Source organism: Equus quagga, chromosome 11 (assembly GCF_021613505.1).
Source record: "Equus quagga isolate Etosha38 chromosome 11, UCLA_HA_Equagga_1.0, whole genome shotgun sequence".
Taxonomy (NCBI): Eukaryota; Metazoa; Chordata; class Mammalia; order Perissodactyla; family Equidae; genus Equus; species Equus quagga.
In genome coordinates this window covers 70,734,384-70,756,753 of record NC_060277.1, presented here as the reverse complement: position 1 = coordinate 70,756,753, position 22,370 = coordinate 70,734,384, and the positions used below count along the sequence as shown (strand labels likewise).

Genomic DNA, 22,370 nt, shown 5'->3' with positions numbered 1-22,370 from the left:
TCCCATGGGTCTCAGGACTGGCCAACTGGTAAACCCGAGCTGGGTGCCTGTGATTCCACCCTCTTTCCTCCCGCTTAAATGACATTATAAGCATAACCTTGAATTTGACCTAATTTATACACATTCACATGCTTTAAACCCTTTCTGGCAGCAGCCCTCACAATCAAGTGAGACTGGTACAGAACACACAGGAGAGACTGGGGCAGCAGGTTTCAAAAACTCACTTTATTCCAATGTGAAATGAAGACGTGATGGTTTAAAAACAAGAAAAAGTTCTTGATCAGCTGTGGGGATGCTTTGCTTGCTAGCTCCCGCCCACTCCCTTTGAAACAAGGTGTCTGGACAGACAACACCCATAAGCAGCTCCCCGCAAAGCTCCCAGGCAGAGGCCCCTTCCTGGGAACACCTCCCTCAGGCTCACCAGGGTGGCGAACTCCACCCACCCATCAGGGCTCCAACAGCAGGCACAGAGAAGCGGCACAGGCAGGCGAGAGAGGGAGGAGCCAGGGCCTGTGAGGGCCGCCATGTTCCATGCAGCCCCCACCCTGCCACCCAGAGCTACTCTCTGTAGAAGGTGCTTGTGTGGCAAGGACCAGGTAGGGACCTGGGCTCCACAAACAATGATAATCACTCCTGTATCTAGTAGCTTCCCCCCCAGGATCCATGATTCAGCCCTGGTTCCTCAACCCCTCACTCCCCCCGACCCCCACTGTGCGTTAGGCAGCTCAGGTTAAATGGGGAGAAGGATACATTCAGACTGCTGCCCCCAAAGTCAGCCCCGACTGGGGTGCAGGGAGTGGGGAGGCAGCGCCTCCTGCCGGGGCCCAAGGGCAGACAGGCTGTGGCTGGGCACAGGGGTGTCTGAGGAACCACCGCCACGGCCCACCCCCAGCACAGCCAGGCCAGACCCATCCCAATTAGTAAAGCTGCTACCGCAGCTCCCACCTTGCCACAAAGCTAAAGTGCACCCCGACCCTCCAGCCCTGCCACGGAGCTCTGGCTCCCCATCCCAGGACACAGGAAAGCTCCCCTCTTTTTGGCTTCAAACCTGGACTTTAAGCCAGGCTGGACCAGGGGTAGTGGCAGCAAAAGCAGCAGCCATAATGTCAAACATACAAATGACCTGAGAAATCTCAGCTGCACGTCATCCACTCGGGGCTATGTACAATTAGGAAGGATGGACCGAGACGCTCACGGGCATGGACACATTCGCACACACTGCTCGAGGATGGGGGCCTGTGGGGCCACCTGCCCCCCAGCTGGGAACTGATGCCCACACACTCCATTCACATGTCTTCAGTTAGGCCTCTGCATCGTATATTCATTGAACCAGTGCAAAAACATCTTTCTGGGGACAGGCAGGCCAGGCCGGGGTCCCAGGAGGATGCTGGGGATGGGGCTGGGGTCGGAAACGTGGAAGAAGAGGGACTTGTTTCCTCTCCCGATCTGCAGGGCATGCTCCCCTTCTCCTGGAGTCCGGATCACTGGTTAACGGGGCAGCTGACTGTTCATCTGTCTCTCCCTTTCTACCCCTGAAAGCTCGGGGAAGAAGGGTCCTTGGCAGCCGGGGGCTGGGAGGCCACATCCTCTGGGGCCCCCACTGGCTCAGGCTCGGTGACCATGGGCTCCTCGGCCTTCTCCCTGTTTTTGCTGGCTTCCTGGAGCTGATGCCGCCGTGCCACCTCAGCTTTCAGATTCTCTAAGTCTTTTTGGCTGAGTAGAAGAACAGGGGTGAAGGGTGGGTATCAGAGCGGGCCTGGGCCCCGTCACCTTACTGGCTTTACTTAAACAAACTTGGGACAAGATCAGGCTCTGTGCTTCAGTCAGTGAGAGATCTGTGTGGAACAAGTGCTCCCCTCCCCAGAGCAGAAAGGTCCCCAAGTACTAAAAAGTACGAACTCGGTGCACTAGACACAGCCTCCAGCTAAGGCCTGGCTCCCACTTGGCCTTTATGTCTAGTTCAAACCCACTGCATCACATGTGGTCTCTCCTACAGCAGGTTACACACAGGAAATGAGTGGGCTAGGACGCCCTCCCAGCTGGTACATGGTAAACGCCCTAACCCCTGCTGGACCAAACCCACGTCCCACACTGGTGGGAGGGAGACAGGACCAGGGGCCCACGAAGGCGGCACTGTTTGTAAGAGCCACACTGGAACCCTCAGCGTCTGGCTGTAAAGCACATGTCTACACTGGAAGAGCAGGAGGCCACAGAAGGAAGGAAGCCACTCTTTATGTACCAAAATGAAAGACCGCCAAGATACGTTAAGTGTAGGAAAAAAAAATACCTATGCACATGGCTTGCTACCATTTTGTGCCCAAAAAAAGAGGGAAAAAAGATTACAGATACGTGTTTGCTTAATTAGGCGCGGAGTATTTCCAGAAGGACTCACAACAAACGTCTCACCTTTGGCTGTACTTTCCAATTCTGAGCCATGTCAATGTATTATATATTATTAAAACAGAAAACTCAAGGCCAACTGCTAAGAGGGGGTGGGGTGCAGGTGGTGGAGGGGCCTCACCTGAGAGGAATGAAAAGGATGCCGTTGATGACGTTGAGCTGTTCCAGGACACTGGCCATGCTGGGGGCTGTGAACTGAAGGTGGCAGGGAAGATGAGCCAAGGGGTGGGCGCCGGGAGGCTGGGGTGTGGGCCCACCCAGCTCCGCCGGGGACGTACCTTGAGGGGTGGGATGTTGGCGCTGGAGCCGTTGCGGTAGATCTCATTCATGGTGCGCTGCAGGGCCACGGCCTGCTGGGTCAGGCACTTGAGGTACTCAGAGCTCTCCTTGGTCTTCTCATGGTCCTCGCCCAGCTACAGGGGGCGAGAGGCGGCATGGGCAGGAAGGGATCAGGGCTGCCCACAGCCCACAGGCCCAGCTCCACCCCCTCGGCCCCTGCTGCAGCCCACCTGGGTCTTGTAGATGGTGTAGCCTTCCTTCTCGTGCTGTAGGGCTGACCGGAACTCGGCTTTGCTCTCGTAGACCCGGGCGACCAGGTGGTGGCTGCAAGGAGGCATGGCCCGGCGGGTGAAGGAGGGACACGAATGGGCCAGGGCAGTGGGGGCCTGCTGTGGGGTGTGCACACTACTCTGGATCCTGCTACGTAATCTACCCACAAACAAGTCCAGGACTCGAGAAGAGATGGAAATTAAGAGAAATTTCCTCAAGAGTCAGATGGGAGACAGAGCGCTGCATCCCGTGCCCGCCCTCAATGCCAAGTGCTTCCTGGGACCCTGTCCCTGTGGCCCTGGGGCCCCCCTGCCCCCTAACCCAGCGCAGCCTCACCTGAGGGCCACCTTGAGGGATTTGGGCCCGTGGTACTTGGTGCTGACGGCCAGCGCATTCTCCAGGAAGCGCAGCGACAGGTCACACTCCATTACTCCGTGCAGCACCAGCCCGATGTTGTTCTGGGGGCAGTCGGGAGGGCCCTAGTCAGCTCCCGCTCCCCTGGGGCTGAGGCTAGTCCCACTGCCCCTCCCAGCACTCACGTCCAGCAGTGCCATCTCCGGGTGGTCCTCCCCGAACACGAGCAGTGTGAGGTAGCGGGCGCGGTACAACAGGTTCAGGGCCGTGGACAGCTGGCTGCTGGCAAAGCAGTACAGGGCCAAGTGCATCTGCGGGGACAGCTGTGTCAAGGCAGGGCAGGCGCAGACCCTGCCTACCTGCACAGACCCCACCGCCCATGGCTACTCACGTATTCCTGGATGGTGTTGGGGTGCTCGATGCCCATCACTCGCTCACTCATCAGCACTGCCTTCTGTTGGTTGCTCAGGGCCTGGGAGAAGGGGGCGTTGTCACCCCAGGGTGGGCACTGCCCCACACCGACTCTGCCTGGCCCATGAACGGACACACAGTAGCTTGGCTTCATCCCGACTGCAGCTATTTACTTTGCACAATGGCAGGGACAAAGGGCCACGGTTCAGCTGTTGTGACCATGGAAGTCTATGCCTCACTCTGAGAAGGTGTTACTTTGTTGTTGTTGTCGTTCTTGTTGAGGAAGATTAGTCCTGAGCTAACTGCCGCCAGTCCTCCTCTTTTTGCTGAGGAGCAGTGGCCCTGAGCTAACATCCGTGCCCATCTTCCTCCACTTTATACATGGGACGCCTACCATAGCATGGCTTGCCAAGCGGTGCCATGTCTGTACCCGGGATCCGAACCGGTGAACCCCAGGTCGCCGAAGTGGAACATGTACACTTAACCGCTGCGCCACCGGGCCAGCCCGTTTCACTTTTTAAAAAAACTTGTCTTAAGCCTTTTTTCCCCTTAATAAAAACTATGCAAATACATACATACAAATCTAAGACTGTGCTAAAGATAAAGTATTGAAAAAAAAAAACAGGCATCTGTAGGCAAAAGAAAACAAGAATCGCTGTGGGTGAAGGGCGATGCGCCTCCAGCGTGTCTGCCCCAGGAAACCACCTTTGGAAGCCCCGGGGCCGACGAGGCAGGTGCACCCCCAGCTGCATGACAGGTAAAAACAGCAGCAGAGACACCCCTAGCAGCTTTACATGGTGCTTCCGAGTCTCAAAATTTATCCTTCCCAACGTCCCTGCCATCACTCCCACTTTGTCCACAGGCACAGCAGAGACGGGGGAGGCCCAGGCAGAACAAGCGACTCGCCAGGTCTCCCAGGTCTCTGTCTGCTCCTCCCTGGAGGGCCCGGAGGTGAGCAGCATCCCAGGCCCCTTGGACGGTGCTCCAGTTCTGCAGGCCTGGACTCCCGTTTTCTGCTGCCGCCAGGGGTGAGAACACGGCCCCAGCCCCCTCACTCGCCAATCCCCAGTGCAAGGCCAGGCCCCAAGGCCTCTGCTGACACAGCCCAGAGGGTGCTCAAGGCCCACCTCAGCGTAGTCACCCATAATGTAGTGGAGACGGGCCAGGAGGCGCAAGCAGGCGCAGATCTCCACGTGCATGGCTCCGTACACGTTGTTAAACAGGTTCAGGGCCTCATTGATGAGCTCGCAGCCCTCCTTCAGGAAGCCTGCAGGGCACCCCCAAGGGTGGCAAGGTCAGGGCCAGGCCAGGGAACCCCCCTCCCCCGAGCCGCACCTGGCCACGCACCCTGCTGTACTTTGGCCTGCCCGCTCTGGAAGAAGTGGAAGGCATCCGAGGCCTTTGGGTTGACGTGCTTGACCACGGGGAAGATGTTGAGCACATCCTCCTCAGTGAATGCGGGTTTGTGGCGGCTGTCGAAGCTGTACTCCTTCAGCAGGATCTAGGGGACACGCCCCCAGGCAGGCTCAGTCCCAGGCTTAAATGGCCAGCACCTCCCAACCCACCACCACGTGTCAAGAGAAAGCCACCTCCCCCAACGGCCCTGTAGGAGCCACGGCACAGGAGGGACAATGAACTGTACCCACCTGGATCCCGGTTTTCAGGGAGATCTCCCGCAGCAGCGTTATCTTCTGCAGGCCGTATGTCTCCACAGCCTGGTCCACAGTCTCACTGGGGAGAAGCGGCAGGTAGGCCGAGCAGCCCCCACTCCGCCCCTCCCCAACAGCTACCTCCCACCCAGGTGCCCCTCCCAGCCACTCCTCCTCCAGCCAGGACTCCTGGAGGACTCAGACTAACAGCTCCCATCCGCACTTTCCAGAACGAATGGCCCCCACAGCTCCCCCCTTTCTCCTCTCCTAGTCCACTGCCCCACATTGTCAGAGAACCTCGATGCTGGCTGGGAGCCCAGCACCCACTTTGCCTGCCATGCCACTCACGCACCACTCGAGGCTGAAGTCAAAGTAGTTCTTGGCCTCCTGGCAGATGTTTTTCCAAAGCTCCTGGGGGGTCATGACGGCCCAGGCCGTGTTATCCGCCGCCCCCGGGGGACGGTTTCTCCTCCTCCTGTTCCTCTTCTTGGAGACCAGCTCGTCAGCGGGCAGGTGGGCCACGGGGTTGGGGTAGGAGCTCAGGAAGCAGTTCAGGAAGTGGCTGATGGCAGCTGAGAGGCCAGAGAGCTCAACTCCCTGTAAGGAAGGTTTGGATCAGTCACGAGGGCCCTCAGGCCGCAGCCCAGGGCTCTTCTCTGATGCCCCACACGACCGAGGCTGGGGAGGGAACAGTGGTACCTGTAAGTATGTCTTGAAGATATGCTTGGCAGAGCGGGTGATGAGCTCTCCAATGCCAATTTTCTGCAAGAGTTCGAGGGAAGTCTTAGTTAGGCTCAGGCCTCCATCCTGGCCCCACTGTCACACACCCACCCTAAGGACCACTCACGTAGATGTGGTCCAGCTGGTCACGAGCCGGGCTCCGGAGCACCAGGTCTAACACCTTGCCCAGGTAGCGCATGTTGATGCCACGCTGGCGCATCACCTCGGCCAGTGTGGCCCCGTCCATGGGCAGCACCACATGGTCTGTGCAGTCCTTCACCTGTGGGCTGCAACAGGTCAGGCGCCCCCAGCCCAGGCCCTCAGCCTCCTCCTGTCCTGGGTCTTCCCAGGGGAGCTCATGCTCTGCTGAGGCCCTGAGGAAGGAGACTAAGACCCCAGCTCCCAGTGGGGATGAGGGAAGGAGATAAAGCAGCAGCAAAGACGTGAGAACTTGGACCACAGCCTTCTACACAAGCCACAGGAAAGAGGGGCCCTGGGACTGCCTGGCCCACCTGATGGGGAGGCAGGGATGAGGGAGTCCCAGAGGTGATGAACTCAAAGAGCTCAGTGGGCAGAACAGGCTCCCCTCTGACCACCCAGGAAGGAGCAGGCGGGACCACTCGGGGACCACAGCTTCACCCCATCCCTGTGCCAAGCCTTGGAGGGGTCGGGCAGGGGGCCAGGGCACAGCAGGCTCGGCTCAAAGATCTGAGACAAGAGCACCACTGACCTCAAAGTCACCTTAGGAGGGAACAAGCACCCTGTCATCCACAGGGCCTACGTACAAAGCTTGTGAGGGTGAACAGGAGGGCCCCCCCGCACCTTTTTTCCCAGATGCCCCTCACCCCTCTTGTAAGCCATCCCATCACACAGGGGCTCAAGGGACCATACCCCCAGCTGCCGGCCCATATGGAGAGCATGGCAGAGCAGAGGCTGAACCCAATGCCTCCCTTGGCCTCTCTGGGTCAGCGGCCCCACCTGTACCATGGGGATGAGCACTCTGCCCTGCCTGCCTTGCAGGTCAGCAGGTCTAAGGAAGTCACTCCTGCGAAGGTTCTACAAGCTTCCGGAATCAGAGATGGACAAGGCCCCAGGGCCTGTAAGTGCAGCCTTGGTGCAGCCCCCTACCCCTGTCTCCCCCGCTCACCAAGCCGGGGATCTGGCAGGAGAGCAGGAAGGCAGCGGCATCTTTCAGCAGCTGCTTCTGGTCCCGAACTTCCTCCTGGCAAGACTCAGGGAAGCGAACCCCTGCAGGAGGGAGGGCAGAGGCTTGAGCCACGCAGAAGGGAGGCCGAAGAAGGGAGGCAAGAAAAATGCTGGCACTCAGGTGGGTGGACAAGGCCCCAAGATGACCCCCAGGCCATTGTGCCCGCCCTGCCCCACCGCTTGCCTGGCGAGAAGATGTCAGGGTTGAAGCGAACGTCAAAGGCTGTGTTGCTGATGGAGCCGACTGCCTTGCATGCGTTGCGGATCACCTCCCGACTCCGAGGGTCTGCTGTGGAGACACGGCCTGCTGGGAGGCAGCCCACTCCACCGTCGGTGGGGCCAGGCTGCCCTGAGCCTCCCGCAGCTCCTTGAAGATACGTCTGCCTGGCTCTCTAGGGGCTGAGTCGTGAGCCACCCCCAACAAGCACCAGCTGCCAGGACAGGCCTGGGGCTCCCCTCGGCATCCACAGCAGCCCCACCTGTCCCGTCGTCCGAGGCGATGGTCTCCGCCAGCTCCTTCACCTTGGCCAGGCCACTAGCATTGCTGCCCTCCTCCTCGCTTCCCGCCTCGGGTCCTGGAGGGTCTTCAGGCTTGGACTCCGGGGAGGGGAGACCGCCGTTTTCCAGTGAGGTGGGGCTCTCCAACTTGCTGGCTTTCTGCTGCATGAGCTGCAGGGCAGCCAGCTTCATGAAGAGGAGGTACCTAGAGCACAGCAGAGCAGGCAGAGCAGGGGATAGGAAAGGGGAATCTGGAAGCCTCGCTGGCCCAGCAGCTTCCTCAGGCTATGGGGAGGAGAGGCAAGCCCCAGGCTCCTGGCCTGCTGGGATTAAGGAACGTTGGGACTGGACACTCTGCTGACACGGGGACATGTCCTGCCCAGTGGGCAAGAGTCAACGCAGGCATGTAGGTGCCTGCCCAGCAACTCTACCAGGAGGCTGCAGGTCGCAGCACAATACGAGATCTTTCCAGAGAGTAAGAGAACGGCTAGGGGATGGGTGGGGGAGTGGCTCACCATGCAGGCCAGGGCTCTCAAGAGTGACAGGAAGCCCACCGGCATTTTGAAAGGAAGAACTATTTGTGGTGTGCGACATTTGATGTGGCTGACTCCTAAGCACTAAATGCCAGCAGTGGTGACACCCCTGCCCTTCCTCCCAGGCCCTGGCACCGGGATATTCAAAGTCACCCTAGCAGATTCCACACGCTCCTTAAAGGAACAGCACTGCTTCAGTTGAGAGCCACTGGTCTAGCTGCTTGCTAGTTTTTGACCAATATAAAGTTCTGGATGTCTGTTGGGGACCCCGACGTCAGAGTTGGGGGCGGGGGAGGCTGGAGCTGTAATGACTGCGGCCAGAGTTAACTCTTCTCCACTTTCCAAAGCCTCTCTTACCAAGATCAGGCATCAGAACCACCTACCGGCTGGGCGCAGCCCAGCCCTGGCCCGGTTTCCCAGGCCTTGCTCCTCACCTGTGCTCCACAAAGGCATCCACTAGCTCCTGGCGCAGGCAGCAGAGCTTGTGCCGGTGGGCGCGGGGGAAGCCAGCACGGGTGCACTCTTCGGGCAGCCCCTCGCCAGGCACGGGCAGGAAGTTGAGGTCAGGGGGGAAGGTGCGCAGCAGGTCGAGGATGTAGTGGCGCCCATCATTGCCGATGATGCCCTTGCACTCCACGGAAGAGCAGAGCTCCACTTCCTCATCGCGGTCGTTGAGCACCCGGTGCCGCAGGATCTTGAGGGGCCGGCTCGTGCGTTCCAGCAGCTCCAGGTATCGTGGGTGCGACACCACTGTCTTGCCAAAGTCAATGGAGCCATAGATGACGCTCTGCTCCTGGTCCCGCTCCAGGATGCCGGGGATGATGGACTGGGCCGTAACACGGTAGCCACGGTAATCCACCACCACCGTGCCCAGCGTGTAGAGCCCCTCCACGTCCACTGCATTGTATGTGCGCACGCCATTCAGGTCGTTGGTGGGCGCCACATAGGCCGCCACGTCCCCACCGAAGTCCTTGTAGTGGTCACGGACATCGAAGCCCAGGCTGAAGAATATGTTGTTCCAGATGAACATCTGCATCTTGGTCTCCTCACTGGGGTTGATGGCCATCACGTTGCCATCGATGACCGCCATGGCACCCCGTGTGGCTGCCGCCGTGAAGTCACTGTGCACCTGGGGGGACCCAAGGTTGGGAGAGTGAGAGGCTCTGTCCACAAGAGCCTCAGCCTTCGTCCCACCTGGTCAAGCTCACCCAGATGGTGGAAGCAGAGGCCTGCGGGGGGCCGAGGGACTTGAGCCTCCATTTCCTCACATTTGGCAAAGGGCAAGAAACTCTTTTTTCAAAAAAACTTAACACTGATATTCAGACAGCAGAGCTGAGTGACTAACAGAGAGCGGAAGCGCTGGAGCGGGTGTGGCACCCACCAATCACAGGCCGGGTGAACCTGGACAGGTCACCTCTCAGGCCCGTTTTCTCAACTACAGAAAGGGGACAATAAAAGCACCTACCTTCACAAGGGGTCTAGAAGACTACCAGAGACAACGCCTACAAAACGACTGGCAGAGCCCCTGGCAAAATTAGTACGCAGGACATTTAGACCTTATTTTTACCATTACCATCTCTAGGTGGTAAGATTATGGGAGATTTTAAATTTAGCTTTTTTTGAAGGCACTATTTTCTCTCCATCTCTCTACCTCTGTAAAAGCACTAATAACATCACAGTAGGGCATATGTGCCCAGGCGAGGGCCCCAGGGCGGTCCGTGGAGTGTGGGAAGCCGGAATGGACCCTGTCACTGAGCCCACACTGGAGGCAGGTCCCTCCTCTGCCTACGGACTCCAAGTCTCAGAGAAGCCAGAAAAAGGAGCTGGGGTGGTCTGCCAGGAGGCAGAAGGCAGCAGAACCCCCTGCAGCGTATGCCAGCTTTCCTCCTGTCCACAAGAAAACAGCTGGAGGGGGGCAGGCGGGTCAGAGGCCATGGGCACCTTGAATATGGCTCTCTCTCGCAGCAGCCGCTCAGGCAGGTTCTTGCGGGGCAGTTCCCTCGTGGTCTGCAGCTCCTCGTTCCAGTCCCGGGTCTGCAAAGGGAGTGGGGAGGGAGACGCCAGCTCAGCCCGTGCCCCATGATCTGCCCTGGGCAGTCACTTCCTCCACCTTCCCATGGACAGTCCCACAGGCTCCCAAGTGAATCAGACAGACAAGCAAGCAGATAGAGCCTCCAGGGAAGCACAGAGAACCCATCCCGGCACCCACCAAAGGCATAGGAGGGAGGCCCGCAGGGAGGGTAGGGCTGGGCCACAGGCACCTGTCCGGGTATGTGCTCCTCGTAGCCCAGCCTCGAGGTGTAGGCATCCTCTGCGCGCACGCAGTCCATGGCGTGCTCTGCCTGGGGGGCTGTCCAGCTGTATACCTGGAATGGGGTGGCGATCCTCTCGAACGGGTGGCGCTGGACCCTGTGGCAGGCAGAGGAGGGAAGATGGGGCAGCCCACCAAGCTCAGACGCCTGCCCTGGGACCCCACCTGCTCCACTGTCTCCCTGTCCTGAGACTCCAGCCCTGGAGAGCCCGACAGAAGCAGATCGGTGCCTCTCCTAGGACTGCTATCTCGGGACCTGGCCAACAGCTCCCTAAAAGGAGGCTGGGAAGCTGAGGGCTGAGCAGCCTAGGACAGAAGTGCTAGGGTTTAGGCTGGCTGGTTCACACCATCCCCCCCGGGACAGCAGACAAGGGGCAGAGATGGGGCAAAGGCATTACCTTTTCTTCTGCAGCACAGCAAAGTTCTTTTTGAAGGTCGGGCTGATCTGGTTGAGCAGCTCCACCAGGGAATGGCTGAGGAAGCGGGGGCTGGCGGGCTTGGGGTTGAAGTGATACGCTGTCGACCTACAGGGAGAGGGTGGTCACTGCACAGGGCGCCCCAAGCAGCTGCGCATGGACTCGGAGCAGGCTCGCACAGGGACTCACTGGTTCAGATAAAAGCCCCGCGTGGACGCCGTGATGCTGACTTGCCGGTCCTCGGCCGTGATCACAAACAGGTACATGAGGTCCCCATGCATCTTACGGTTCCCAGGGGGTGGGTTCCAGCCACTCATGGTGAGCACTTTCAGGCACTGCAGGGGCTGCAGGAATGGCCAAGCATGAGTAGCCAGGCCTCCTGGTGTGGTGAACCCCCGCCCTGCCAGAGACCTCCCGGCTCTGCTCCGGGAGTCCCACCTTCCAGTCACGGTTCTGGGGCTGCAGGGGACACAACGGCCGCTCCCGGCTCCCTGGAAGGATGTACTCGGGTGGCGTGCAGTCGATGGGGTCCATCTCCAAGCCCTTCTTCCGCTTCCCGCTGTCTGAGGGACCCGAGCCTGGTGGTCAGCACAGGGCCACCCAGGGGCCAACCACCTCCCAGCCTAAACTGGCCCCAGTCTGGGCACCTCCAGCCCCACCCCCTCTGGGTGGGAAGGCCTGGCCCTCAGCCCCTTTGTCAGCCCTGGCCAACCTGCTCCCAGCCCCTCTGCCCAACCCCTGGCCCCAGTGCCTCCCGCACCTCCCAGGTCGCCGTCGGTGAAGACGCTCAAGAAGGACAAGGAGTTGCAGTCAACCCCATTGAAGGCATCGGACGGGTCCAAGCTCTTGAGCAGGTCTCGGACATGGCGCACGTGGATGCGGGCCTCACGTACCGTGTACGGCTCTGTTGGGAGGGGGAGAGGCAGGGCGTTACCAGGGCCCCGCTCTGCAACATGCTGCCCAGCACAGAGAAGTTTTTGCCCTGGTGCTACCACAGGTGGTCTTGATTTTCAATTTTAGGCTTCCATTTACAAATTCCACTATGAACACCTAATTTGGAGTTCTGGTTTCAACACATACACCTGCCTGCTAGTGGGCAGGGATCCTTGTTTGCAAAGAACCTTCTGCCAGAGGGCACACAGGCCTTGGGGAGCCACAAAAGCTCGCTGCTCTGTCCACAGGCGGGCAGGCCTACAGAGCTGCTGGGCCCCTGTGGCCTTGGTCGTGTGCCCTAGGGCAGCCCTCGCTCAAGGGTGGCCTGAGGACTTACCAGGACCCTGAACTACAACACTGCTCCCCAATATGTTTCACGAAATTTTAATGGAGGCTCTTTTGGGGGAGGAGAGAGGTTCGTGATCAAGTTTGGACAGAGTTGGGTTACATTTTTTCCATATTTGCTCTTAACAAGCCAACATGCCCGGAACCTCTGAGCCACTCCTCCCCATGGGACTCAAATTTACCAGAACTTTTATTTTACAACCAAACCAGCCTCACCACACTAGCTGATGGCTCCACACCTGGCCCAACTTCCCTACTAGAGAGCTGTGAGACTTGTTTCCTCATAAGATTTAACTTTTATCTCCATAGAATTTGACTGGGCTGATTTCAAGCCCTTGCCTAGTACTGTTTCTTTTTTTAAATCACAAACCTGAAATTTAACCCATGAAGTTGGAGGGTGCACATGTGATGGCCTGAGAAGCAGACCTGTGCTCCAATCCCACCTCCACAAGTTTGATTCTGCTCTGAGCCTCCACGAGCTCATCTGTGACACAGAGATACCAGCCGGGACGGGTGGAGTACTGCCTGGCCCTGCCTCCATGTGCCCTCCCTTGGCAGGCCACCCAACTTCCGGACAAACCTTCTACCACACGTAGCACGGAGCCCTCCTGCAGCCCCTCCACGCTGCGCAGCTCTGAAAAGTGGTCCAGCATGTTGCCATCCAGGTGCAGTGAGAAGCAGGTGCGGTGACACGTGTCTTCACGGTCCATGAGTACCTGGTGGATTTCCTGTACCATCTCCTGCGGGGACACCTGCCAGGGAGAAGGCCCCGACTACCCTGGTGAGGGCAAACCGCTTCACCCAGTGCAAAGCACCTGGATCCCTAGAGTCAATGCCCCAAATACTCAGTTTCCCACTTTTTGGCTTTTAAATTCCAGGCCCTGTCCATACAGGCCATTCCCATCTGCACCTGTGTATGTGTGCAGGACACAGCCTAGCCCCGTCACCCTCGGGCCTAAACTATTCCTGTAGACCAAGAGCAAGCCCTGAGCAGAGCAGCAGGAGATAGAAGAACGGGGAAAAGAAATTGGCAATCTTGCCTCCTCCCTTGCCCAATGCCAAGGCCCCCAAGGCAAAGGGCTCCCCACTTCGAGAAGGGATTCTCTGGGGCCCAAGCTGCGGATACAAAAGATGTAAGAGGGCACTGCCTGGTTCCCCAGTGAGTTAACGGTTTGCTAGACCTCTGGCGTGGCTTTTCCCTTAGGCAGACGGTAAAACCACAGCGAGAGAGAGAGGTGATTCACCTGAGGGCACAGAAGGCTGAGGAGCCCTGGGACCCCAACAGCACTCAGCCGCTGGAATACCTTTCCCCAGGCAGGGCTGGCGGTCCCAGCTGGGCGCTATCCCCCAGCAACAGGGCACTGACTCAAACCTGGACTGCCACATCCACAATGCTAGCTGAATGACCTTGGGCAAGGCACAGGACCCTCAATTTCCTGCTATAACTTGGGGCCAGGACGAACAAAGGCAAGGCTTGGCTTTCCAGCCTCATCCTCCCTAAAAGGCTCTGGCCCTGGTCCCCAGCACCCCCTCCCCCATCTCACCTGTAGGGAGAAGGGCTCGATCCCAGGGGCCAGGATCTTCACAGAAAAGCCTGTGTCCTGGATGACAATGACTTCCTGTCCAGTGGTCTCCTCTCCTGGCTCGGTCTCATCCAGCCCATTTTCCCGGGGCGGTTCGGCAGTCCCCTCTTCCCTCTTCAGGCTCTCTGGGCAGTCCCCATTCAACAGCATGACTGACGGCAGTTCTGCAGGTGACAAGATGGGAACTGAGTCAGATGGCCCTAGTTGGTCAGGTGAGGCCATCCGCTCACCCCCAAGGGTGGGCATGTGCCCTATAGAATGGCATCTCCGTGGGAGCCGGCCTGGTGGCACAGCAGTTAAATTCGCACGTTCTGCTTCTCGGCAGCCTGGGGTTCGCCGGTTTGGATCCCAGGTGCAGACATGGCACTGCTTGGCAAGCCATGCTGTGGTAGGCGTCCCACATATAAAGTAGAGGAAGATGGGCACAGATGTTAGCTCAGGGCCAGTCTTCCTCAGCAAAAAGAGGAGGACTGGCAGTAGTTAGCTCTGGGCTAATCTTCCTCAAAAAAAATTAAAAAATGGCATCTCCATGTCCTTCTGAGACTTGGCCCTACCCCACACTCCACAGTCCCACCTCACACTGGGCACACAAGTCCCCTCAGCCCTGGCCACCTGCAGGCCACTGTCTTCTCCCTTCCACACCCAGGTCCTCCCTTCCATCCACTCCTCAGTCCACTAGTCCCACTTATATCAGCACGCCACCCAAACCACTCTCCCTGGAGCCACCAATGCCACCCCGAGGGCCAAACCCAAGGGTCTTCTCTGGCTGTAATGTGTCTGGGTTCCCCTCAGCTGCCCTCCCACTGCTCATTTCCTCCTCCTCTTCCCTGACAGACGCTGACAGTCTTGTTCCTCCCTCTCCAGCTCCATCTTCTAGCAGTCTGAGCTGTGAGTGTCCCTGGGCCCCAGCCTCTCCTCATTCTCATCTCACCCTCTCCCATGGCTTCAAATGCTTTCCTGCCTCACAGCTCACATGGCCAATCCAGGCCTTGCTCAAGCTTTTCAATACGTGGCTACTCCAAGGCATCACCAAAGACTCATTATGTCAGCATGGAATTCATCTTCCGCCACAAACTGGTCCCTTCTCTGTGAATGCTCCCACAAGGCACCTATCTAGTCACCCAAGCTAACCTCCAAGTTGGCCATGGGACCCAGGCTCTGCAGCCATGGCCCTGGGCAGGCCAATTCCCCTATTTCAAGAGCACCACTTAGAACCTTCTAAACTCCCTACTGCTCACCACATCCAAGCTTCTTAAGTCAACACTCTCAGGCAACAGCCTGAAGTCCATCTTGGCTCCTGCCAGCTCTCCCTGTCGAGGTATAGCCACACCAAACTACCTGGAAGCCTGAGAACAGGCCACACATCTTCCCTCCCACCCGTGCTGCCCCCGACAGACCATGCATTGGGCAAATTCTTACTCAGCCGTCCAGGCCTCGGTGAAATAAACCCTCCTCTCTAAAACCTGCCCAAATGACCCCAGACAGCAGAATTACCGCCACCCCACTGTCCCCAGAGACATGGTTACCACCTCCCAGGGCACTTGTTCTACTGCATTCTGGGTGGCTGGCTGTTCCCACCAGTAGCTCTATCTTCCTCCTTCTGTCTTGCCCACACTCAACAGAAAGACACTGAGTTAATTACTGTAAACGTGTAGTTGAGTCCAATTATTTGTGAAGAGCACCCAACTCACATGTTGTGGAGAGAGGCCGGGAGCAGGTGACAAAACCTTCCATTTCTACCCTGGCACCAAGGGGATCAAAGGAGAGGCCCCTCCCTGCTCTGGGGAGCAAGAGGACCTCCTCAAAGAAGCCCTCCAGCAACACACAGCCCTGCCTGGATGCCCATTTGGCCCATGGGGCTTCCCACTCAGGGTCCACCTGGCAGCTAAACTAGCCCCTTGCTTTCTGGGAGCTGCAGACAGGTTAGCTCATCGAGCTGTTCTGGACCCCAGCCCATCCCACCTCCTCTTCCCTACCCAGCTGTTAGGAGCGGGGATGAGGTGCATGTCCCCAGAGCTGTGTGGGCCCTACCCAGACCTGCCAGAAACGTGGAGCAGGGGCCTCAGGAAAGGAGATAAGCCCAGCACAGAAGGGCACACCAGGGGGACATGGAGCGAAGCCACTCCCTCGTCCCCGTGTCCCCTCCACTTAGTGATAAACAGGACCTCCAGCAGCTCAGATATAGTCCCCTCCTCCTTCCCCCAAACAAGGACATCTGAGGCCCAGAAAAGTTCAGAGTCTTGCCCAAGGTCAAGAGTGGATCCCAGATTCCCCATCAAGAGAGGACACCACCACGCAGCTGCACTGCCCTCAATCCTGGCCACTGTGGACCTTTGATGGCTGTCATCACCCCCGTCCCCATTCCCAGCACACCTCTCCAAACCTGAAGTGAAACTCCCGAGAACCACAAGGACGCACAAGGACTTCTCCATCCAGTTAGCCCACAGCCCCAAGCCCCCAGAAAGTGAACAGCCGGCCCCAAAGGGAGAATTTGGCCAACTCTATGACAAAGCAGACAGGGACAGCAGGGCGGGGAGAAGGGCGGTGGTTGGTCAGCTTTCAAAAGGCAGCAAAAGGAATGGCAGATATGAGGAGGCACTTCCCCCAACATTCCTTGAGAAAGCTTTTGCTGACTGGTGATCCCCCGGAATGAGGGGAGACGCAGTAAGGGGTCCCCATCCAATATGGAACAGGAGCTTTGAGGTCTGAGACCCCAAAAGTGGGAAGTCAGAGACCCAGACAGGCAGCCTGTGCTCCCTGAGTCTGGGCCAGGAAGACTGGGAGGAGGGCAGGGAAGACAAGGCAAGAGTGGCCACAGCTCCCACTCTGCCTTCCCCAGCCCAGTGAGCCTGCCCAGAAGGCACCTTGGCACCAGGTTCTTGCCCCAGGCGGCATTCAATCTCCTATCAGATTTCAAAGGAATGTGGTTCCCAGGGGCCTCCTTTCCCCTAGGACAGCCCGCCCTGCCCTTCCTCCTTCCTCCAAAGGACCCTGAAGTCTCCCTATCACTGGAGTAAGGCTAAGTGATCTCCCCACAAGAGGCCAGCCACCTGGCTCACTGCCCCCAAGGCCCACCTGGTGCAGTCGGTGGTTGCCCTCTCCTGGGCTCTGGAGTCTCAGGACTGCCATGGCAGCGAGGCAGCCAGGTCTCTGGCTCAGGCCCGGCACTGGTTGTGTCTCTCGGTCCGACCTCTGCCACTACGCTTGCTCCCATGCAGCTGGTCGGCCCAGGGCTAGAGCTCCGGCTGGCTTCGGGTTTCAGTGGGGCCAGGCCTGCTGGGACGGCCCTGGGAAGGGCACACTCCCCCTGCCTTGCATCCTGCTCAAGGTCGGCCAGAAGGACGGCTGTGGGCCAGGAGGCCGCTGTGGCTCCAGGACCCCAGGTGGAGCTGCTACCAGTGCTCAGGCCCTCCTTCCTGTACCCCTCAGAAAGGGGGTCACTGCTAGTGAAGCCGTTAGAGGGGCAGGAGAACCCAGGGTTTGGGGTACCTGGGACCCCTGGGATCAAGGGTCCCGGGGACTGCCTGGCAGAGGCAGGGCCCAGCAAGAGGGTCCTCTCCTCAGTCTCAACCCCAGTGGCAGTGGGCAGGACTGCTTCAGCCAGCTGCCGGCAACAGCTGGCACAGACCTGGGCCCAGGCCATGAGGTGGCCGCCCCCTGTCCACCAGGCGCAGACACTGAGCACCCTGCCTCCTCCTGGGTCAAGTGACCAGCCAGGGCGTCTGGCTCATGCTGCCCCCTGCAGGTGACCTGGCAGCTCTCCCCTTCCTGAGAGTCACTGGTTCTGGCGGGAGGGGGATGGGCCCCCAGTCTCCCAGAGGACAACCGCATCTGTGCCCCACGCCTCTAGCTCCATCAAGAAGCTGGCAGGCTCCGTCTTCCCTTCCCAGCAGTCCCTGCACTGCCAGGAGAAAACCAAGTCTCCCCCCAGGGAAAACAGAGCTGGCAACAAGAGGCCGAAGGCCGTTTGGCTGTGGAGAAGCAACATGCCCAGCCTCGCCAGGGCGCCTTCCCAGGGCCTCTGACTTGTTGCCAGGGCCCAGTCAGGACTGTTCCGGCATCCATACTAACCAGGGTGGGGGTGGGGAGCCAGGCTTGCTCCAGCCACCCCACCTCCAACGTCCGTCCAGTCCCATCCAAGGCAACCCAGAGGGACTGGCACCCAGCACACCCTTTAGCCTTTCTATAGCCCCCACACACTGACCAGATGGTATGAAAGGCCAGGCCCAGCAGAGCCTCTCTTATCCCACCCTCTCCCCCAACACACCCCAAGCCTCTGGAGAAGCCACGGGGGGCCTGGAGATGACCCCCGAATGGTGGTGCCAGCCACATCCATTCTGGTCACCACACAGCCTACGCACACTCTAGGCCCAGCCCACCTCACTTGAGGAAACTGGGGCTCCAGAAGGCTAGTAAGCAAGCTGCCCAAAGTCGCAGAGGCAACAGGAAGCGAAGCCAGGTCAAGAAAAAAACAGGGCCATCAGATGCCCAGGCCCATGGTCCCGAGTGCTATCCCCCCAGGTTACAGCACCCACAAGATACAGAGTACCCCCTTCCTCCTCTAGGCCTCAGGCCTTGGCCCACGAGGCAGATCTATCTTCAGCCATAGGACTCCCTCCCCAAGCCTCTACACCTCTGGGCCAGCATGGTTCCTCTCATATCCCAGGGGCACCTCTGAGGATCTGGGCTTCAGGGAAAAGGGAAAAGGTGCTTCTCTGCAGAACAGGAAGGGGCTGCCCAAGGAGCGGTGAACCGCCCCCTCCCCACCCCAGTCTTCACTGGCCAGATCAGAGTGAAGAGATAAAGCATACCCTGCCCTGGCCTGGGAGCCCCAGGACCCCACGGGCAGCAGAAAGGAGTCGGAAAAGAAACTTAGGCCAGCTGGGGTGGCCTCTGTGTGCCTTCCCCAGCCTGGCACAGCCTCCCTCAGTCGTCTGTGCCAGGGCCAGGCCCCACCCCAGCCAAGACCTTAGCAGGTGAGGCTCCAGCAGGAAGAAAGGCCACAGAAGACACAGCACCCCATCCCGAGAACCCAGGGCTTCAAGAAAAAGCAGCAGGGACAGACAGGCAGCCTAAGGAAGACCCCAAGGAGGCGGGCACCTCTTTTGCCTAATTCCTGTCCCCCAAGACCAGAGGCAAGTCTGCATGGTATGGTGGTAGTCCAGGGTTCCTCAAGCTGCTCTCCTCAGACCTACCCAAGAGAAGAGCTTTGGGATCCTTCCGAGGAGCTCCTCTAAGCCGTCGAGTCCCTCCCCAGTTTGCCAGTACCCTTCTCTTCTGCTCTGGGCCTCAACCCCAAGGAGTCCTCCCCTAGACAGAAGGAACTTGACACACCACTGTGAACTTGAAAAACCTGCCCGTTCTCTTAACCCCTAAAAGCAGCTTTATTCCCAAGAAGGTAACTGACCCTTGCGCCTCCCAACAAAAGGCCCTGATCACCTCCTCAAAGTACTGGAGAGCCTTCCAGAGCTGGATCCTGAGGGGAGGAGCCTGAATAAGAGCCCGCTGGGGGTCTCAATTCAGGCTCCCTTCTTCTTTGCGTAGACTCAGGCTAGCTGTAATTCAAGTCCTAGCTATCTATACTAGCTTCCCAGAGATATAAGGAGCCAGTGTTCCACCTGCTGGTATGCTCCCAGTTTCCCAAAATGAACAGCTGTTCTGTTCCCCGACCCAGGGTCCCCCAGACAGAGCCTCTCAGCACATAGCTGAGAAGGGGTTTTACTCAGGCCCTCAGAGAAATCCTCCAACATACTCTCAGTGCCCACATTCTCAGCATACGATCCCAACCAATAGGCCTGTCCCAGCTTCCTCTGGGACAGGCCGGAACAGCCTTGACATGTTGGCTGTGAGCTGGAACTCCAAATGCTACCCCCAGCAGCTAAATCGTTGTGTGACCTTGGGCAAGTCACTTCATCTCTTCAGGTCTCTTTTCTAAAGGGGAACTCAGTCAGCCCGACCTCCTCTCATCTAGCCTGCCCCACTGATTCAGAACCACATCAAGGCAAAACCTGGCAGGTTGGAGCCATCAGCATTTGTCGTTCTGCCCAAACCTTGGCCTTGTCTAGGCAATTAGCAAAGCTGCCACAGTACCTATCCCCCACCACACGGGAACCCTGCTGTGATGGGTTACAGGGTCACAGAGCCTACATAACCCTGTTCTCATCCTTACTCACTGAAACTGGGAAGCGAGAGGAAGATGACAAGTCCATGCTGAGCAGAGTCGGGAGGAGTAGGAGACAGGAGTAGTTCTGCACTACACTGCCACCCGGGGAACAGAAGGACCACAGTCCAGCCCTGGGGCTCTGAAGAAGATTTGGAGATGACAATTGAGGAGCTGGGGAGGAGCTTCCAGCCTCAAGGCTGGAATCTAAAACCATGATGGAAAGCACAGAGGCAACTCAGGAGAAAGGGAGAGAAGCAGGCCCCACGGGAGAAAAGCTGCAGCCACTCCCAAAGCCACTGCCACACAGCCCAAATGGAGGGAGAGCTGGAAGCTCAGCGCCACACTAACGACCTTTGCCTTAAAAACAGCAACTCTGGGCTGACCCACTTTTCGCAATAAGGCGGGTTAATGATCAAGTTCTGGCACAAACACCTCCTCCTGCCAAGGAGTTTGGCTTTGCCCCCGTAGACATGCAGACCCCTACATCTGCCAACCAGGCCAACACCTCACAGGGCAGAGATCAGACCCTGCAGACCTGGGGTTAAAGCCCTGCCTCTGGGAGGGAACCAGAGAAGCCCCCTCACAATACACACATGCAACTCGCGCTCTCCCCACAGACCAAGCCTGGGAAGTCCCAAGTTGAGCCTTACTCGCAGGGCTGCAGCCCTGTGCACAGAGAATGCTTGGGATCATGCCGCGGAGGAGTGCCTGACGAAGCAAAAGTCAGTACCCCAGCCCGGAGGGCTCCCTAGACCCGGACGCGGAGGGGGTGGGGCCGCCGATTCAATCCGTCTGTGGTAGCGGCACACCCCGAAACCGCGTGTGCGCGCACGTGTCCCCGCGATCCGGCGCGCGTGTGCCCGGCGCCGGTGCCCGCCGCTGCTGTCCTCCCCGGGACCCCACCTGTGAAGTCCGGGCCGCAGCCGGGGGCGACAGTGAAGGTGACCTTCAGGGCAGGGGCGGTCCGGTGGAAGGCCGGGTGAGATGCAACCCGGCCTGGCGCGGAGGGAAGGCGGCGGTCCCCGCGCAAACCCGAACCCGCCCGCCCGCTCGGCCCGGTCCAGCCTCCCACCCGGCTACCCGCCGGCCCCCGCCCCGCTCACCGGCCGCGCCCGGCCGCCCCTTGCCACCGGCCTGCGAGCTGGGCTCCCGGGTGCTGTCGGCCGGGGCGGCCGCCGGCAACTCGTCCGTTTTGATGACCATGGCGGCGGGAACGGGCGTCCAGCTAGGCTGTCCGAGCCGCCCGCCGCGCCACTAACCCAAGTGCCCTGCGCGCCGCGGCCGCTGCGGGAAGGACGGAGTCACCGGCCCACGTGGTGTGCGCTGTAGCCTTTGACCCCACCACCGCTCCCCTGCCCCGCCCTCGCGCCCTGCCCAACCCACGGAGGCCCGCGAGGGACAAAACGCGCCGCGCCTCGTTGGCCGTTTACCAACGCGGTGACTTTCCCGAACGCCTTAAAGGGAACGTACCCAGACTCATGAGAGAGAAGCTTCGGGCCCCCTCAAGGGGCGGGGCTGAGGAGGACGTCCTTGCGATTCCCTGCCTGTCCGGCGGGCGCCTTGACCTTGGATGGAGACTCTTCTAGGACTGCCATTGCTAACCGTCCCCTCCCGCAATGACCCACTGCTTCTTATTGCAAACATGCCAAATGACCACGCGGTCTCTAACCTGCGGTGTTAGTGTGACCCTCAGCGCCCTCCTCACCAAGCTTGCCCTTTCTGCTGAAGGGTGCCTCTGGCTTCTTGAGGAGGGGTTGGGGGGCGGCCTAGAGCATGGTCACTAGAGGTGGGGGTGGCGGGTGGTTAATGGGGATAAGTGTCAGAAATGGACCCACCAAACTTTGTGCTGAGCCACAACGGGTCTCCCTCCCAGCGGCCTCGACCCCTTTCACCACATGGGTGCTCACATCCAGGCTGGTACGTTATCCCCATTTTATAAAGGAGGAAGCTGAGACCAAGGTCACTGAGCGCTGGGTCAGGCTAAATCCGCAGCCTGGACACTTTACGGTAGTTCATATTTTCAAGGGTTTGGGGCTGGTAGGGACTGAGAAGTGAGGTCAGAGAATGCTCCCCAGGTGACATTTTACCAGGTCCTGCCAGTGAGCTGAAGTTCTCCAGGCAGAGTGGGGAGGGTCTTCCATGCACAGGCCCGGAAGCCACTGGGAAGCATCTGACGTTGGCCAGGATCTAATGGGGACTGAGAAACTGAAGCTGCAGAGGTGGGCTGGGGCGGGCCCTAAGGCCTCGTAAAAATTGCAAAGGAAAGTGAACTTTGTCCTGGAGTACACGTGGTGGGAAG

General features: G+C 59.0%; 1 protein-coding gene across 5 annotated transcripts; it reads right to left on the bottom strand.

Annotated features, from left to right (window-relative positions):
- Positions 1-205: 205 nt before the first annotated feature.
- On the bottom strand, positions 206-21,376 carry CLUH (clustered mitochondria homolog). Of its 5 annotated transcripts, none has more exons than XM_046675859.1 (26): positions 21,175-21,376; positions 13,870-14,072; positions 12,906-13,077; positions 11,808-11,951; positions 11,486-11,610; positions 11,237-11,391; positions 11,030-11,155; positions 10,582-10,729; positions 10,262-10,354; positions 8,755-9,449; positions 7,769-7,992; positions 7,474-7,578; positions 7,231-7,331; positions 6,211-6,363; positions 6,063-6,125; positions 5,716-5,960; positions 5,361-5,445; positions 5,062-5,215; positions 4,842-4,981; positions 3,695-3,775; positions 3,489-3,614; positions 3,286-3,407; positions 2,910-3,003; positions 2,679-2,813; positions 2,522-2,595; positions 206-1,713 (listed from the first exon to the last, which is right to left on the bottom strand). In XM_046675859.1, the coding sequence occupies exons 1-26, from the start codon at positions 21,272-21,274 to the stop codon at positions 1,527-1,529; spliced, it is 4,050 nt and encodes a 1,349-aa protein (XP_046531815.1). In that variant the 5' UTR covers positions 21,275-21,376; the 3' UTR covers positions 206-1,526. The 5 variants fall into 5 exon arrangements, 4 of the variants coding, with proteins under 4 accessions (XP_046531815.1, XP_046531816.1, XP_046531814.1 ...); XM_046675860.1 differs by having other exon boundaries at positions 7,474-7,575; XM_046675858.1 differs by lacking the exon at positions 21,175-21,376 and adding an exon at positions 16,984-17,614 and having other exon boundaries at positions 7,474-7,575.
- Between the last annotated feature and the right edge of the window lie 994 nt (positions 21,377-22,370).